The 17,106-nt window shown below is 37.9% G+C and overlaps 2 protein-coding genes across 2 annotated transcripts in view; one reads left to right on the top strand and one right to left on the bottom strand.

The window, feature by feature from the left end:
- The window catches only part of LOC124199363, a 100,212-nt gene that overhangs the window by 50,911 nt on the left and 32,195 nt on the right, over positions 1-17,106 (top strand). The window lies entirely within an intron of this gene.
- LOC124199359 lies at positions 10,932-12,827 on the bottom strand. Its single transcript, XM_046595172.1, has 7 exons — positions 12,765-12,827; positions 12,427-12,673; positions 12,291-12,362; positions 12,045-12,218; positions 11,855-11,959; positions 11,626-11,775; positions 10,932-11,547 (listed from the first exon to the last, which is right to left on the bottom strand). Exons 1-7 carry the CDS (start codon positions 12,774-12,776, stop codon positions 11,378-11,380), a joined length of 930 nt encoding a protein of 309 aa, XP_046451128.1. The 5' UTR covers positions 12,777-12,827; the 3' UTR covers positions 10,932-11,377.

The raw sequence follows: 17,106 nt of genomic DNA on the forward strand, positions 1-17,106 counted from the left end.
AGCGTAGGCCTTGCTGCCCCCTTTTGTTATTGAATGATGCATGAGTTCTTATCTGGAGCAACTAGTCACAAAACATTTGCTTGGGTAGTGAAATCGATGATATATCGAGGCGACTTCATCGAGTCAATACTCTGTGTTGGGATTGGCGCCCTTTGGATCGAAATTTCTAGCCAATTTTCTTTCTTCTACTGTGATTCAGTTACAGCTCAGTCAGTCAGAGCAGTCATGTTTTAGAATTCAATTGGCAATACTTGTCTTTTTGACAATTTTCATAGTTTCCGTGATGTTTGTTTTCAATAACTAACAACAATGACAACCGTTTTCAACTTCTTTTTATTGCTAATCCAACACAATCTTCACCAAACGCTTGAAATCAGTTCTTACGTGATTTTTAAAATCTTACTGAATAATGTCTTCCTCGATGAGCTGGCCAAAAAAATTAGTATAAATTCTGTTCACGCTTCCTTCATCATGGGTAGAACCTTCTAAAAGCGTTAATTTAATTTGATCGCCCTTAGCAAGTTCTAACGTGGATTGTAGCGAAAATGTTTGATGTCCATGTGCACCCCACGCTTCTCCCACCCTTGACCAGTTCCCAGTTTTTTTCTTCATTTGCAACTCTATCCTTGCCCCCGATTTGCCACCACTAATTCCCAAATAGGTGAACAAGTATTTGCCGGGTTTAGGAGCGACAAATATTACGTTAGTGTTCATGAAATTCCCAACGTTTAATCTTAGCAAATCGAAAGGAATAACGGTGTTCAGAGTTGCGTAGACCAAGCTTCGTTGGGCGTGAAAATAAACGGGCGATGTTTTAACGTCGAAGTAGCCGATCAGTTTTTGAAAACCTAACAAGCAACATTGTAAATTATTACGTTTGAGTGGAAAGGGACGACTTTTTAGGACAAACCTGCGTCGTTGGTTGATTTGATGAAATCGCAGTAGACGTTGTCGACAGTTTTGCTGCCCATAACTGAAAACAATCTGCTTTTCCGGTGGCCAATTTTCTGCAGATCGTCACAAGAGTTTGGCATTCGACCGATGTTGGATGAAGTGCTTGCTGGCAAAAAATTGAATTTCGGTCATTTTTTTCCACAATCACAGTGGGGGGGGGGAGGAGGGATAAGAGTTGAGTGATTGAACTTACCACTTTCTTTTTTTATATTTCCAACTGTAGTCATTACGTTGCTCAATTCTTTCTTTACGCTTTCGACGCGTGATGTATGAGTTTCGTCCAATCGTTGCGTAGTTTGTGCCAAATTGGTTTTGGTGATCATTTCTTTTTTCATATTTTCGACCGTAGCCATAACATTTGCCAAAAGTTGAGTTGACGTCGAGTTAAATTGATTATCTGAGAAATCAATGGGGTTATTTCAAATTTTTATTTATTCTATGTTTGTAAATGAAAAAGATAAAAAATCACCTTACAGCTTATTCAGTTCCTTTTTAACATTTTTTACCTCGGAATGTGTGTGTACCAAATTAGCTTTCGTAGCTGAACATAGTTTTTCACGTAATTTATCCGAATTCCCATTAGTAACTATTTTGTTTTGTCTTAACTTACTTTTCAGATCCCTCAGGCATGTGGTTAGCAGTACGACATGAGATCCTAGCGTGTTTTGCATACTGTGATCGTTGTAGTTAGTGAATAGTTGCTGGTTTCCTGTTTTTTCACCGGCCGAGACTTTCTGGGTAAGCAGGTCCAGTGGGGTTAGTGTAATGGTAGTAATAGTATGGGTTGGTCCAGCTTGTCGGTTGCTGTGCATTGACCATCAAAATATAGGCCGCCAAGGAGACAAAGACCGTGACAATCTAGACATGATTCAGCAAGTAGCAAAAACAACATAATTTAAGGATTGTACGATACGTTTTAGCCTTTTGCGATAATTAGCCTCAGAGTAAATGAAGTAATCGAATTTTGAAATACCGAGTGCTGCATGGTGGCGATGCTTGGAGGATTGGATTGGAGAATTAGCGATGACTGCTTGAAAATTGACGTGACAGCCAACACTTTATACAGGGCGGATTTTTGCTTCGTTGTATGATTGCGCACAAGTTATTTCACTGTTGGTATGGAAAATTAAAATCAGTTGAAAATCCATCCCCCAATCAAAGTCCCCCACCTATTCAAGGTCGTGTGATACGTGTATTATTTTTTAGGTGACCGTGAAGATGTGTGTTCAAGTCGACACACCTGTCGTTTTTGGCAAAATATAGATATTGGGAAATGTTTGATTGAACTGATGACCTTGCGCGTTCACTAATTTATCTGATCCACACCTTGTTCAAAAGTAGGAAACGACAACAATTAAATTTTTTGAATTAAATTTTCTCATTCAATTTTTTACGAACGACTTAAAGTTGTACGCTCATCAGTAAATGTTTAGTCGATGGAAACTTATTTAATTGTTTTTATTCATTGGAGAGGATTCTCGTAGTTTAATCACCGTACTGTTGCGTAACTTATCATTTGTAGTCAATCTTGATTCTATTGGAATAAATTGACTTTATCAAATACGTACACCTGCTTATTTCACTTTATTTAACACAGAGAGACGTTCAAGAGAGATTGACAGGTCTCTTATAGACATAACAAGATAATACGGGGTACATGTCAATGTGCGAGGTGTGAAGCCTCTTCCGACTGTTCGAGATTGTATCTTCTCCAACACACCCACTCAATCTCAAACACAAAGAAATAGCAAGCACCCACTCAAACATGAAACTAGACAAAAGAGTACATTCCAATACAATGTTTGAATTTTGATAATTTCTGGTAATCGACGTTCTTCGTTAGGGTGTCTGCCAACTGGTTCTCAGTGGATACATACTGGATGTCAATCTCCTTTTCTGCTTGCATGTCTCTGATGTAATGGAATTTCACTCGGATATGTTTTGTTCTCTGGTGAAATTCAGGGTTGAATACCAGACGAATTGCTGATTGATTGTCACAGAAAAGAGGAATTGCCTTCTTCTGTTCTTCCATTAGAAGTCGCCTAAGCCAAACAACTTCTTTAGTGGCCATGCAGGCTGCAACATACTCCGACTCAGCAGTGGATAGGGAGACACAGTTTTGTTTTTTACTACTCCATGCCACGGGACCACCGTTGAGGATGAAGATATTCCCAGTTGTTGAAGTGCCGTCATCTGTATCACCACCCCAATCGGCATCTGAAAAGGCTTTCAATAAATGATTTTCACCTCCTTCACAATAAGAAATTCCGACGGAAGATGTGTGTTTCAGGTACGCGAAAATGCGCTTAACAGCATTCCAATGAGTTCTAGTTGGCTTGCTGGAAAATTTGGCTACTTGTCCAACTGCATAGGATATATCAGGCCGTGTACAAATCGCAGCAAACATTAAGGATCCAACAGCCTCTCGGTAAGGATAATCTTCTACTACCGGGGTAAGATGGTCTTTCTCTAAGTGAGAAAAGGGGTCTCGTGGAATATTGCGGGGCTTGCAATCTTCTACTCCAAATCTGGCGAGAATTTTCTTTACGTAGGACTGTTGAGACACGTGAATTAGCTTCTTATGTCGATCCCGGGAAATTTCTAGGCCAACAAAATGGTCGACGGGTCCAGAAGTGATCTCAAATTGATCTGAAAAATCTTTCACTATTTCGTCCAATTTTGTTTGATGACTGCTGCAAAGCAGTCCATCATAGACCCAAATTGCAATTATGGTAGTGTGATTCTCGTCCTTTTGGAAGTAAACACAGGAATCTGCACCGCTTCTAGTGAAACCATATTCAACTAGAAACTGATCTTCTGTGATTTCTCCATTTTAAAAAGCTGTCTTCACGTCTAGCTGAAGTAGTTCAAGGTCAAGTACAGCTGACAGAGATAGAATGGTTCGAATGGAGTCGTGCTTTACAACAGGAGAATACGTTTCGTTGTAATCTATGCCTGGTCTCTGCGAAAAGCCTTTTGCCACTGGCCGAGCTTTAAACTTTATGCCACCGTGACTGTCTCTCTTGATTTTGTAAACCCATCGATTTTGGATTGGTCTACGTCCAGAAGGGTTTTCGACCAGTATCTAGGTTTCATTTTGTAGTAAGGAGTTAATTTCGTCTTCCACGGCTGCTTTCCACTGGGCAGCTTGTGGTGAACTTATGGCGTCTTCGTAGGTCAGTGGTTCTATCGGCTCATCAGGATCGACTGCTAATCCCGCATAAATTCCTGTTAAAGACTCATCGGCCCATCGCACAGGAGGCCGTCTTGAACGTGGTCCAAGAATCGATGCAGTTCTTGAAACAGTTGATAATGGCAAGTCATCTGGAATGGGCGGCGTTACTTCAACAGGCGAACACAAATCAGCTCCAATAGTGACTGAATCTTGAGCAATGCATGGAATATGGGAAGCAGGATAATCTTCAACAGGCGAACACAAATCTGGATCTTGAGCAATGTATGGAATATGGGAAGAATCTTCAGTAGGATAATCTTCAACAGGCGAACACAAATCAATCCCATCTCCTTTTTGGCTTCCATCATCTGTAGAGTTGAGAGAAACTGGAATGACCTCGTTAAAAATAACATTTCTGCTTACAAAGAATTTCCGTTGCACCGGGTCCCACAACCGGAAACCCTTTTGATAAACGCAATATCCAACAAATACGCACTTTATTCGAGCTTTAGGAGAGAACTTAGCTCGTTCTTCATGTGGAATATGCATGTAGGCTGTGCACCCGAACATTCTTAAATGAGAAAGATTCGGTTTTCTCCCAAACCATGCTTCATATGGTGTTTTGTTGGGGAGAGCTTTTCCAATAGCTCTATTCCTTAAATAGCACAGTTTGAAGCTTCTGCCCACAGTTCACGTGGCTGGTCTGTGGCTGTCAGCATACTCCTTGCTGATTCTATTATTGTCCGGTTCTGCCGTTCGGACACACCATTTTTTTGAGGAGTTTTGGGGATGCTGGTTTCATGACGAATGCCTTTGGACTTAATCCATTGTTCAAATTCTTTTCCAGTGTATTCCCCACCGTTGTCACTTCTGAAGATGTTCACGGAGTTACTGGTTTCTTTCTCCAGTCGAAGAATGAAGTACTTGAAGTGTTCAAAAGTTTCCGACTTCTGCTTGAGAAAAAATATTGAAGAGTAACCGGAAAAATCGTCTTTAAATATTACCATGTAGCGTGACCCACTAGGTGATGGAACAGACATGGGTCCTACTAAATCAGAATGAACTAGATCTACAATTTGAGTGCCTCTAGTTCGACCGTCCGTTGGAAACGGTTGAATATGTTGTTTGCCATACACACACCCCTCACATATGGAGATGGGTGACGTCTTCGATATCAACAAACCATCAGCAGCTCCAAGAGATTCCATTCTTTTGATCGTGGCTGTATTCAAATGTCCAAGACGATGATGCCAAGTTATTATTGGTGCAGCTGTTGTTTTTGAAAGAAGAGACGTGGAGGATGGTGGTTGATCAAAAGGTTCACCACGGTTGACAGGTTCAAAATCAAGAAGGTAGAGATTTGTCCCTTTACTTGTACCTGTCGCCACAACAGATGAGTGATGAGTGATGCTAACTCCTTCGTCGTCGAATAAGATCTTGGCTCCTCTTCTTGCTGCTGCCCGAATAGAGAATAAATTTGCTCCAAGCTTTGGAACAAATAAGACATCGTGTATGGTGTTGTTTTTCCATTCACCATTAACTCTGGACTTGATAAAGATATCTCCTCTTCCTGTTGCCTGGAGTGGACTGTTGTCGGATCCAATCCCCTTCACAGGATAACTTCCGTTGATAACGGTGTTATAAGTTGAAAACATCCATCGTTGATCTGACATATGTTGAGAAGCCCCTGGGTCGGCAAACCAGCTTTTCGGATCTCTGCAAGTACTTGAAAGATATGACGTTATATGTGAAGAGAAACCGTAATCTAATGGCCACTCAGCATGGTGTTGACTCAAAGCTGCATCTGCATTCTTGAGTGAGCGAGTAGGCCTACCATGTTTGACCCAACAGCGTTCTTCAATATGGCCAGTTTTTCCATTTGGATCACAAACGTAGCAAATTCTTTTGTCAGTCTTCTTGCTTGATTGTGCATCTTTGGGTCTAACTTGATTAGATTTTATCCTCTGCAGACTCCTCAATCTCGTGCATCTTGTTCAGACTTTCTTCTTTCAGAAGCCTAGTTGTAAGAAGTGGGAGTTTCTTCTTCGCCTCGTCAACATTTTCCCATGCCGAAACGACTGATCTGAAGCTTGGTGGTAGAGTGCACAGTATTTTGGTGATGATCTGATTCTCTGACTGAATTTCACCTAGATCACCTAGCTGGTTGGCCAGAGTTTCAATTTCAGTTATATGTGACATCACATCATGGCCTTGTTGAAAGGAATAATTGTAGAAACGTTGCTGTAAGAAATACTTATTTTCTGAAGCTGCTTGCTCGTACTGTGCTGCTAGGCGATCCCACATCTTCTTAGAAGACTTGCAATTGATGAGTGATCGTTGAAAGTTTTCTTCAATGGTAGCTACAATGCAACAGCTCGCAGAATTGTCTTTCTTCATCCACAAGGTAATTTCTGCATTGTTAGTAACTGTAGGTGGACTTGCTGCTGACATTGTTGGTGTGGGCTTGACTTGCGTTCCCAACACAACATCCACTAAATCATATTGTCTTAAGACTAGTAGTACTTGAAATTTCCAAAAAGGAAAGTTGTTGCCGTTAAACTTAGTAACGTGGCTGGCATCTCTTGTTGAAAAAGTATTGGTAGACATGATTAGTTTTTAGCATACAGAGAAACAGACACAGCAATAAACCATGGACCAACCAGCACTAGGCCTAGGACCAAAAAGAAATTTACGGACTGTCAAATATGCGAACAACTAACACAAAACTATACCAGGTTGGTGACGTACAAAGATGATAATTTTGTCAAGCCAAACTGGGCCCATAACCTATTGGAATAAATTGACTTTATCAAATACGTACACCTGCTTCACTTTATTTAACACAGAGAGACGTTCAAGAGAGATTGACAGGTCTCTTATAGACATAACAAGATAATACGTGGTACATGTCAATGTGCGTTGTGTGAAGCCTCTTCCGACTGTTCGAGATTGTATCTTCTCCAACAGATTCTTGACTAAGTTTACGTTATTTAACACTGTTGAAATTAACGTAAACACATTTCTGCTCAATCAAGCAGTTGAGCGTAAATAAAGACGAGATTTTTAATTTTTTTTCTTTTTTGGTTCCGTGGAAGTTTGGTGGTTTTAATTTTCTTCTTTCTGGCACATTTTAGTTGATCATGAGAAGTGTGGCTGTCTTAAATTGATGGTAATACAATTGCTAAATATGGGATATGATGGCCGGATATCAGTTTGTTCTATCAGACTTGGAAATTAGCATCTAGTGTTTCTGCATCGACTGATGGTCGTTTGGTAGGAGTGAATCAAATAAGGAGGTATCGTTCTTTCTTTGTCAGGAATACAACAAGTTTGTGGAACGTGCACGTTCCACAAACTTCGAGGCGACCTGACTCCCCTCTTTAACCCTTTTTCCCTTTGCAGATCTTGGCTACCTGTTGCGTCGGACGGTCGCATTTACTCCCCTGTCTGTGTTCGTTCTGTTCCCCGTGTGTTGCTCGTGTGTAAGCTGTGTTAGAGTGCTTGTGTGTGTGTGCGTAAGTTAGCATTAGACCCATTAGGGGCATCATTGGCATAGGTTAAGTGTAATTAGTGTAGGGCCAATGGTGAGAGCCACCAGATTGACTGTGCCGGTGTCGTTGGCAAGTGATTTTGGTGCCTTTTATTGATTGTGTTCAAACGACAAGTGCGCCGAACAGATTGCCCTTGACAATATATTTTCAGCTCTATCGTATATCTATTGGCATTATTTCAAAATTGAAATTCTGGAGAATTTTCCGACTTCCTTTTTTAGTTTACAACGGTTGATTAGTTTGTTGCGAATCTTTATATGGCACACGCGATTTTGCAGTAGCGCAAGCCGCAAGGTACTGAATAATAATTAAGAAATTGTGAAACACAATATTATGAAGGAATTTTCTTTTTTGTTCAATATAGACGTATTTTCTTAAACAATGGGTCAAGCTTTATTATTCTTTTGATCCACACTTTGTCATTTTATGAAATAAAACGGAACGGTTACATCACTGTTATTAGGCTGTGTGCGTGACGTGCCGTGCATAAAATCCGTAATCGGTAGTAATTAGTTTATTGAACTAATTTTTGGATGTCTTTTTCTCGCGATTAAAGTTGGACTTGTAGGGCACACAGTTATAATACGGGAACCACATCAGAAGAGAAAAAAACCGTCCAAGATGCAGTGGAAAAGATCAATAATTCTCGCCCTACAAGCTACAACCATTTCGGTTTATCTGATGAGGAACTAGTTTCTCTGAAAAGACAGGACACAGAATGTGTAATCACGAACATGTGATCATTTATTTTGTGTTTCGTGTACATCGACAGCTACTGATTGCTGACTTTAGTTAGCCAGCAAAAGATGTCAACGATCATCGAGTACTATTCCCAAAACTCGCCGATAAGCAAGTCTCCTTTTTCTCTGATAAGTTTGTTGTTTACTAATTTATTCTCAGTTATAGGGGAGAGGAAGGCTAGTTGGCAGGGTCACTTTTTGTGAATTTATTTGAATTTTTTGACCACACGTTTTGCAAATTGAATGATTGAATCAGATTCAGATTTCAATTCTCTATGAATTGATCGTATTTGGTTACAATGTTCATTTACACGAAATTGTTAAATTGAGAAAAACTGCCAAAAAAAAGTCTGCCAACTTGCCCCACCTACGGGGTAAGTTGGCAAGTGACGATTCTCCATTGCTCCAAAATTTCTATGTTGAATTTTGAAAACTTGCAACTCAGCATCTCGTAAGAAATCTATATGCCAACATGCCCTCCAAATTTCTGCCAACTAACCCAACAGGGTGCTTTTCGAACAAATAAATTGATAACTAAATAACTTTTTAATGTAGAAATATCAGGTTTATTTTAAAAATAAGACAAACATTAATTCTTGTTTGCTTGGGTTTTCTGACACTGTTAGAGTATTATACTATGAGAAAAATGAAAAGTGCTGAGAGGCCCAAAAAACTTTTTGCCGTTTTTTTTCTTTTTGCTATAACTCCTGTTGGGGAAGTCGTATACTTTTGAAATTTCGTATGAGTAATGTGGGTGTTGTCTTTCATATTTGTTGTAAAAGACTTGATTTGTTTTGGTCTGTAAGGGGTCTAACTAGCAAAATGCCAACTTACCCCACCTGCCAACTAGCCCCCCTCTCCCCTACTTTTGAAAGTTAAATTTTGCATGCTCAGCGCAATATTTTTTTGCGGCGCAAAATGCTACTTTTTTTGTTCCTTTTTGCAAATTGACCCAATTTTAACGAAGTTCATCTTAGTGGATTTCATTGTCCGTCGGCTGTCCTCTGTTTGCGTAGGGTCCTAATGTGGCGTCAAAACTGGTTTGAACGTGTTGGAGCCTTTTTTTCGTTCAACTTTGAAGATTATAAATTTAGTGCACCGGGCTTGACTGAAGACGGGTCCTTTTTGTGTGTTATTCCATACACAGTCCGCTTGAGCTTAACAGGACGAGATATTACCTTCTCATTGGTTTGTTAACGCTGACATATAGTCAGATTCATCTCTATTTCAAAGTTGATTTGTCCTAATGCTTAAATTTTCTGAGCCAGTTGCTTTTCTTATCTATTGAAAGTGACTAGCATAATACAGTAGAGGAGAGTAGTAAGGGTTGGCACACATTTTTTTATTTTCTCTCCCATTCCCCCTCAATACCTTTTTGATATCTTTTGGTCTTAAAAAAAAGAGCAAAAATTCTTTTATCTTGAACATATTTTTTAAAAATTTCATTAGTTATAATTCCAGCGTTATTAAAGTAATAAAAAAATGACGCAACATGCCCCTTCAAGGGGGGGGGGTGGGGGCTAGATGGCTTTCCCTATAACTCTAATGGGGAACAGCCGATACGGGGGTTGATTTGAAACCTTGATTTTGATCAAATAAATCATAATAACAATGATTTATTTTTTCAGGGTGGTTTTTATATAATTCCCTTGGTTAGTTTTTAATATCCATAAGTAATTTGAGCTAATTCAAAAATTCAGTTATTCTCAGCAATAGCAATTTTCCATAAGCCAACTAGCCCTACGGCGAAAGGCAGAAATAGCCCCAAGAAGGTCGTCTACACAAAATATTTTTTAAGCCACTATAATTTATTTTTCTGTTTACGCCTTTAAATATAGTCGAAATAGGATAAAATTCTCTCGTAGTAGTGGTACTAGTATTTTTAAATATTTCTATCGTTATTCCAAAAGAAATTATATAAAAAAACTTTTCGAAAAATCTTACATAAGAAAAGTCAAAAATGTTTTTACTTTATATCTTCAGAACGGCTTTTCATAGATTATTGAAACTTCCAATATTAGTGCGCATTATAATGATGCACATATGGTTGAAAGCTTAATGTTTTAAATTAAATACAGAGCTAAATAATTAGAAAAGAGCGACCTGTCCCTAGGCCTTTTAGCCCCACTCTCCCCTACATGTCTTGCTACCGTGACATTCGGTTGTTTTCACATTATCTGACGGGATAAGCTGTAATTTATATAAAGACAGGCTTTATTGTTCTATCGACAAGATTTCCGGGTCCCATGAAATAACTAAATAAGTCAATTTGATTTCACGAGGTTGTTTGGTAAATGACCAATTTTCGGTTTTTTGATCGAATTTGAAACTGGGTTGTTTTTTTTCTATGGTATAATTAGTCAAAAGTCGAGAATAAGAGCGTTTATAACTGTTTGTTTGGCATCAACTCGCATCAACTGGAATTCTTTTATTGGAAGATTTTAATAGGTTACGGATAGGCGCGGTGGTTCTTAAAAAAAAGATAATTGTAGCAACACAACTTTTTTTAAATTTGTAATTATTCCCAGACCATACTCGATATCTTAACATACTCGACATCTTAACATTTTGACAATAATAGCTAAGGTAATTTTTTAAAAAGCTTGGGTTGTTTTAAAAGGAATTATTAGAAGAATGCAAATGCTTACGAAATAAAAATCCGTTTTGCTTGGTTTGTTTCAAATTTACTAAATTATGTCTTCCTCTAGTAACTGGCCGATAAAATTGGTATAATGTGATGCGTGGTCACGTATTGCCCCTTCTAATAACATAAGTCTAATTTGGTTGCCCTTAGCAAGTTCCAAAATTGATCGTAGAGAAAATGTTTGAATTCCAAATTCACCCCACGCCTGTCCTACTCTTGACCAATCCGCTGTATCAGTTTTCACTTGTAACTTTACTCTTGCAACTGATTTGTCCTCACTCAATCCCGAGTAAGCGAAAAGGTATTTGCCGGGTTAAGGAGCGACGAATATTCCGGAAGTGTTAATGGCATTCCTCAAGTTTAATCTAAACAAATCGAATGGAATAGGAGCGTTGAGATTCTTGTGATAGGATGAGTTTCGTTGGGCGTGAAAATAAACGGGCGATGTTTTGACGTCGAAGTAGCCCATCAGCTTTTGAAAACCTACAACCATCAGAATTGTAAATTAATTTGAATTTGCAGATTTGCATATTTCTTTTACTAGATCAGTAAGCGGCATACCTGCATCATTGACTGGTTTCGTAAAATCGCAGTAGACGTTGTCGACTGTTTTGTCACCGACGACCATGAAAAATCCGCTTTTCCGGTGGCCAATTTTCTGGAGATCGTCACGAGACTTGGGCATTCGTCCGATGTTAGTAGCAGCGCTCGCTGGTAAACAAATTGAGTTTAATTAAAGTTTCTGTTCATCTGTTTTAAAAACTGCTTAGGCCTATTTGTTGGACGTTACCATTCATCTCTTTTTTCAAATTATCGTATGTTGTCATAAGATGGGTCAACTCAATTTTTAGGTTTTCGACGACAGTATGTTTTTGTGTCACATCGGCTTGCGTAGCTGTTAATTTAGCGCATAGAGAAATTGATGTAATGACGTCGCATCTGTAATGTTTTTTTCTTTTGCAAATTTTAAAACAAATTACCTTTCAATTCCTTCTTTACGATTTCAACGACGGTATCAGTTTCGTCCAAGCGTTGCGTAGTCTGTGCCAAATCGTTTTTGTGGACGATACCAGTCATCTCTTTTTTCATATTTTCGATCGTGGCCACAACATTGGCCAAAAGTTGAGTTGACGTCGAGGTAAATTGGGAATTCTCTAAGAAATAAATGGGGTTATTCCAAATGTTCAGTTATTATTCCTTTGTGAATGAAAATAATTACAAATCACCTTTCAACTCTTTCAACTCCTTTTTCACAGTTTCGACTTCGGAATGTGTGTGTACCAAATCGGCTTTCGTGGCTGAAAATAGTTTTTAAACGTATTATATCCGAATTACCATTGCAAACTATTTTTTTTAACTTACTTTTCAAATCCCTTAGACATGTTGTTAATAATACGACATGAGAGCTTAAAGTGTTTTGGATACTGTGGTCGTCGTAATTAGTGAATACTTTTTGATTGCCCACCATTTCGTTGGCGGAAGCCTTCTGGGTAGGCAGGGTCAGTGGGTTGTTGTAATGGTAGTTAAAGTAAGGGCTGGTCCAAGTGGTTGGTTGCTCGGCAGAGGAAGTCGAAACGTAGGTCGTCAAGGAGACAAAGATCATAATAATCTAAAAAGTGAATTCAGTGAGCAATTTTAACAAAGACATTTACGAGTAGAACCAGCAAAGTAAAAAAAAAAGTGATGATTTTTTAAATTACCTTTTTCTTCATGGTAGCGAAGGCTGCGACAGTGCGATGCTTGTAGTGGATCGTAGATTTAGCGACGAATGATGGAAAACTGAGGAAATTGTCGTCTTTTATATAATGCGGATTTTACATTGCCGTGTGGTTGCCTTATAACAAATAAAATTGATAAACTGATTTCCTTATGCCCTTGTGCATTCAATAATTCTTCAATTTGTCCACACCCTATTTTGCTTTATATGGAACAAAAATTGATAAAAATTTAACTGAATCGGTCCATTTAAGGGACGGATGAAGTTGTGCACTGGTCGATACATCTTCTGTTGTCATAGTCTGCAGTTCTCGTGACCTTTCTGATCTTTGTGTTTTTGTTCAGTAAATCGTCGTCACTATAATTTGTTGATAGCCTTGAAGAATCAACTTTTTTTCTTTTTCGGTTAACCTGCTTAATGTCACGAAATTTATTTGCTTCTTTATCAGTAGTATAGCAGATGAGTGCCCATTTAAATGAGGATTACTTTCTTTAAAGTCGTATTATGTACATAGATTCTTAACAATGGAAAATATTGTGTACCCTGCACGAATAGCTTCGAAAACGATGGAGCAACAAGAGGAAAGCAGGAAAAATTGTGAGGGCAGAGTTTTTTTTGGTTGATTTAGAGCGGGAGTTTGTCTGAATGAATTATGGGATCCGAAAGTAACGTGTAGACCACTTGTCGTTTTCTTGAGATTTGCCTATTTGGAAACAAGAAATACCTGATTAATATTTTTTTTAATGGCGTCGGTAAACAAACTTATAATGATATATTTCTCGATAAGAGATATGACGAATGACATTGCTTTACAGTTCCATATTGAAAACTGGTATTTGCATGTGAAGTTGATGAAGACGAGTGAATGTTGAAATATTTCCAACCGTTTTTGGTTATCTCTACCGGGAACTCTTTCCCTGTGTGTGCAGGAGTTAATGATTGTTTAGTGTAGGTGATTGAGTATGTAGAATTCAGGTTATTGCCGAATGAATTAAAAACCAGAAAAGAAATTTTAAGAGTCATCGAATTGAATATCACGCTGATTAACCCAAGGTTATTCAAAAACAGCTTTTCCTTTTCGCCTCATTATAGTCATTTCATTCCATCTTCAACATTACCCCCCCCCATCTATTAACTCATTTCCATCTTGTGGTTTTTCAAACTCCTTTTTTGAAATTGATGTCTGCCGTTTTTTCACAAAACTAAGGTGGCGTCTAAATCAACATTTTGCATTATCTATAGCTATAGCGTCAAATAGCTGTTACCAACAGAAAGGTGGTAATCTACGTACAACAATCCTTTTCCTGTTGGCTGGGACATTTTGTTTTACAGGAAGCGGCTTGCATAATTAATTATTATTTCATAATACTTCATTTTATAGTTAATAATAATAACTGATAATTTGTACTTCCACTGAGACTGCCTCAGACGTAATTTTACAAACTGATTGCCGTGTTAGCTATTTCGTTTATTGATAGAACTGTTTAGAAGTAGGATCGTGAATCTATCCAGATTGAGTCTTTTTGTTGACATTATCTTGACATCCGTGCAAAGGTGCTCGAACGACCACTTCAGATTTTGATTTTATAGTTATCAAATATTTGTTTGTTCTAACTCCTACAATTTTCTTGATAAAATGGAGCCAAAATGGTTTTACTTTTTATTATTTAGCTTAGGATATCACTGGGCCGCCTCACATCACCTTCCAGTCATCAAGCACACAACTTCCCAGATCATATCAAAGTGAGTCTTACACTTCTTTCTATACATACTGACACGGGATTGGTTAAGCGTATAAGCCTTCCTCTCTTTTATCGGTTCAAGATCGTTTGGGATTGTGTCGTGACTCTTGAAACACACAACTTTGATTCTCCTTTAACAAGCCTCTGATCCAAGGATCCAAAATACTCGGAACTGAGCTATTGATTTTATAATTTTTTTTAAGCCGTTTGCTTTTTGGCAAGAGATCGCTGCCACAATTTGTTTTTGATTGATTGAGCAATCAAATGTATCGAAAGTGTGCTGGAGTAGCAAAATCGAGTGTACACTGTACAAGTACACGGGGTCATCGGGTAGGGGAGACTGGATTATCCCGGGACATCGGGTCAAGAGGGACAGTGAGGGGGAAAATAAAAATTTTAATTAATTAAAAAAAAATTTTTGTGTAACATGTAATAACAGGTTATCTAATCAGGGTTAAAGTTTGGTGTGTTTTTGTCAATAGCTGTAGGAGTTGTTGACAAAATTAAAAAAAACGGCTTTTCGATGAAAAAATTGTTTGCCGCCATAAAAGGTATAACGGGAAAAATACAAAAAAATGCATACTATATTTATATGGAAAGAAACTTTGGTTATTTCTTTATCGTTTAAAAAAATTGGAATTTTAGACCCATTATTTTAGGAAATATGGACATTTAAAAAAAAGAGAGGTTATCGGGAATTTGGGACAGCAAATTTTACTGCAGTTGAGATGGGCAGGGAGCTCCGCCCTCAAATCGGGCGTAGCTAAGCTATTTTTTTCATAAAATGTAAATCTCAATTTACACGATAATTCATAATTTTTTTTACAGACATGTAGAATAGATATAGGGAAACACGATTTCATTTTTTTTTTCATTTTTAATTTTAAGGCTTATAAAGCAAACGTCCCACCCCACTCACCATGGTGTCCTCACTAACCCCTCAATAAAGGCACCTCCCACAAATTTTTGAACACTTTAGCCGTCTCCTACGGGTAAACGGTTTAGGGGAGAGTGGGGCGATCTGGCGTTTGGGTATGTTGGCTCAATTGATTTCTTGATGGGTTAGAATTGCAATAAAATATTGAAAAAATCAGGAGATGTAGATGTTAGTAATGCACATCTTAAAACCAAATTTCATGGTAGTACGACGAACGGTTGAGGAATGAAAGGTAAAATAAATTTTTCGTCTTAAATTTGGGTCGTCCACCTTTGACTTTTGAATCGATGCGATACCATGCCCAAAAATTTGGGGGTAATTTTCCCAAAATAGTTGTAGTAAAATTTGAAAAAAATTAGATTGGTGCTTAAAACCCCTAAATTGGCGAAAAGCGTCACAATTTCGTACATTCAAAATATGGGGAGGGGGGTACCTTTACATGTTAAATACATAAAAATGTAAAAAAAAAAAGTAGGGTGATTAAATTGGGAGATATGGGAGGAAAACGAAAACCGTCCCGACTTACTCCAGTGTTCCCTAATGGAAATTTCTGACTGGCACTTTTTAAATCAAACTTTTTGCTGGTGCTTTTCTTCTAAAAATTTTGGAAATCAACTGTTTGAATTCAAGTCGTTTCCATAGATGGAACTTATTGTTCGTGCAGCTGGAAAATCTTGATACTGTATTCTTCATATGATAGAATGTTTCAAATTCATGCTTTTCGATCAGATTCTTGCTGAATTAAATTAGTTTATCAACAATGGATGGGGTCAACGAGTTCGTTTCCCAAAAATTGTTTGAAAATTTTCATTTTTATTTATTTTTTTATTTTTTAAATTTGATAATCAATCACCATCCGTTACATTAAGTAGGGAAGAAATTCCTTTTTTGGTAATATTCCAACCTCCATATTTGGTTCCTTGGTAGAATTTTGATATGGTATTTAATCAAAATAAATAAATGTTATTTATACAATATATACAATATAATATACAATATAATATGTTAATTACACAATTGGATCCCCTCCCACAATAGGCCTACAATATCGATAGACAAGTGTTGCTGATTGGAATTATTGCATAATGTGCTATAGCTCTTTCTGTGATCTTTAATCGTTTGTTTGGTAAAAGCTTGATGAATTTGTCTCATTTGGGAAGTTTTGACTGACAAACTTTCGCAGAACTTAGTTCTGCGAAAGTTTGGCACTGGTGGCATTAATGCCACCATTGTTCGTGAAGAAATTGGCATGGCGGAATCTATTCGATGCGCTTCTTTTATGCTCCTCCCTAATTAATTCCGTTGTTATTCTTTTGCGACACAAAATTTAGACTTTTTCAAAATGAAATCAGTGATTGATTATTCTCTCAAACCTTGCCGGTTAGAAATATTGCATTAATTTTGTTGAACAAACCACATGTAAATCAATTAATCAAGCTATGCGTTTTGACTGGAAACTAGAAAATTTCGTGTGTTAAATTTTGTTTTAAAAAACTTCAACTCAAATTGTTTTCTATTTGTCGCGGGATTTCAATTGCCCAACGGCCAACACTCATCACATTCCAGTCTTCGCACAAATCACCTCGTCACCCACAAGTAAGTGTTGCACTGCCTTTTTAAACTTACTGGGCGCGTATGATTTGCCC

The sequence above is a fragment of the Daphnia pulex genome, chromosome 8 (genome assembly GCF_021134715.1).
Source record: "Daphnia pulex isolate KAP4 chromosome 8, ASM2113471v1".
NCBI classification, from domain to species: domain Eukaryota; kingdom Metazoa; phylum Arthropoda; class Branchiopoda; order Diplostraca; family Daphniidae; genus Daphnia; species Daphnia pulex.

Bases quoted from the DNA above. Each gene is read 5' to 3' on its own strand.
- LOC124199359 (XM_046595172.1), bottom strand. The intron at 12,363-12,426 runs GTAAGTTAAAAA...AACTATTTTCAG, and splicing joins ATGTCTAAGGGATTTGAAAA to CCACGAAAGCCGATTTGGTA. The intron at 11,548-11,625 runs GTATGCCGCTTA...TGATGGTTGTAG, and splicing joins GAAACCAGTCAATGATGCAG to GTTTTCAAAAGCTGATGGGC.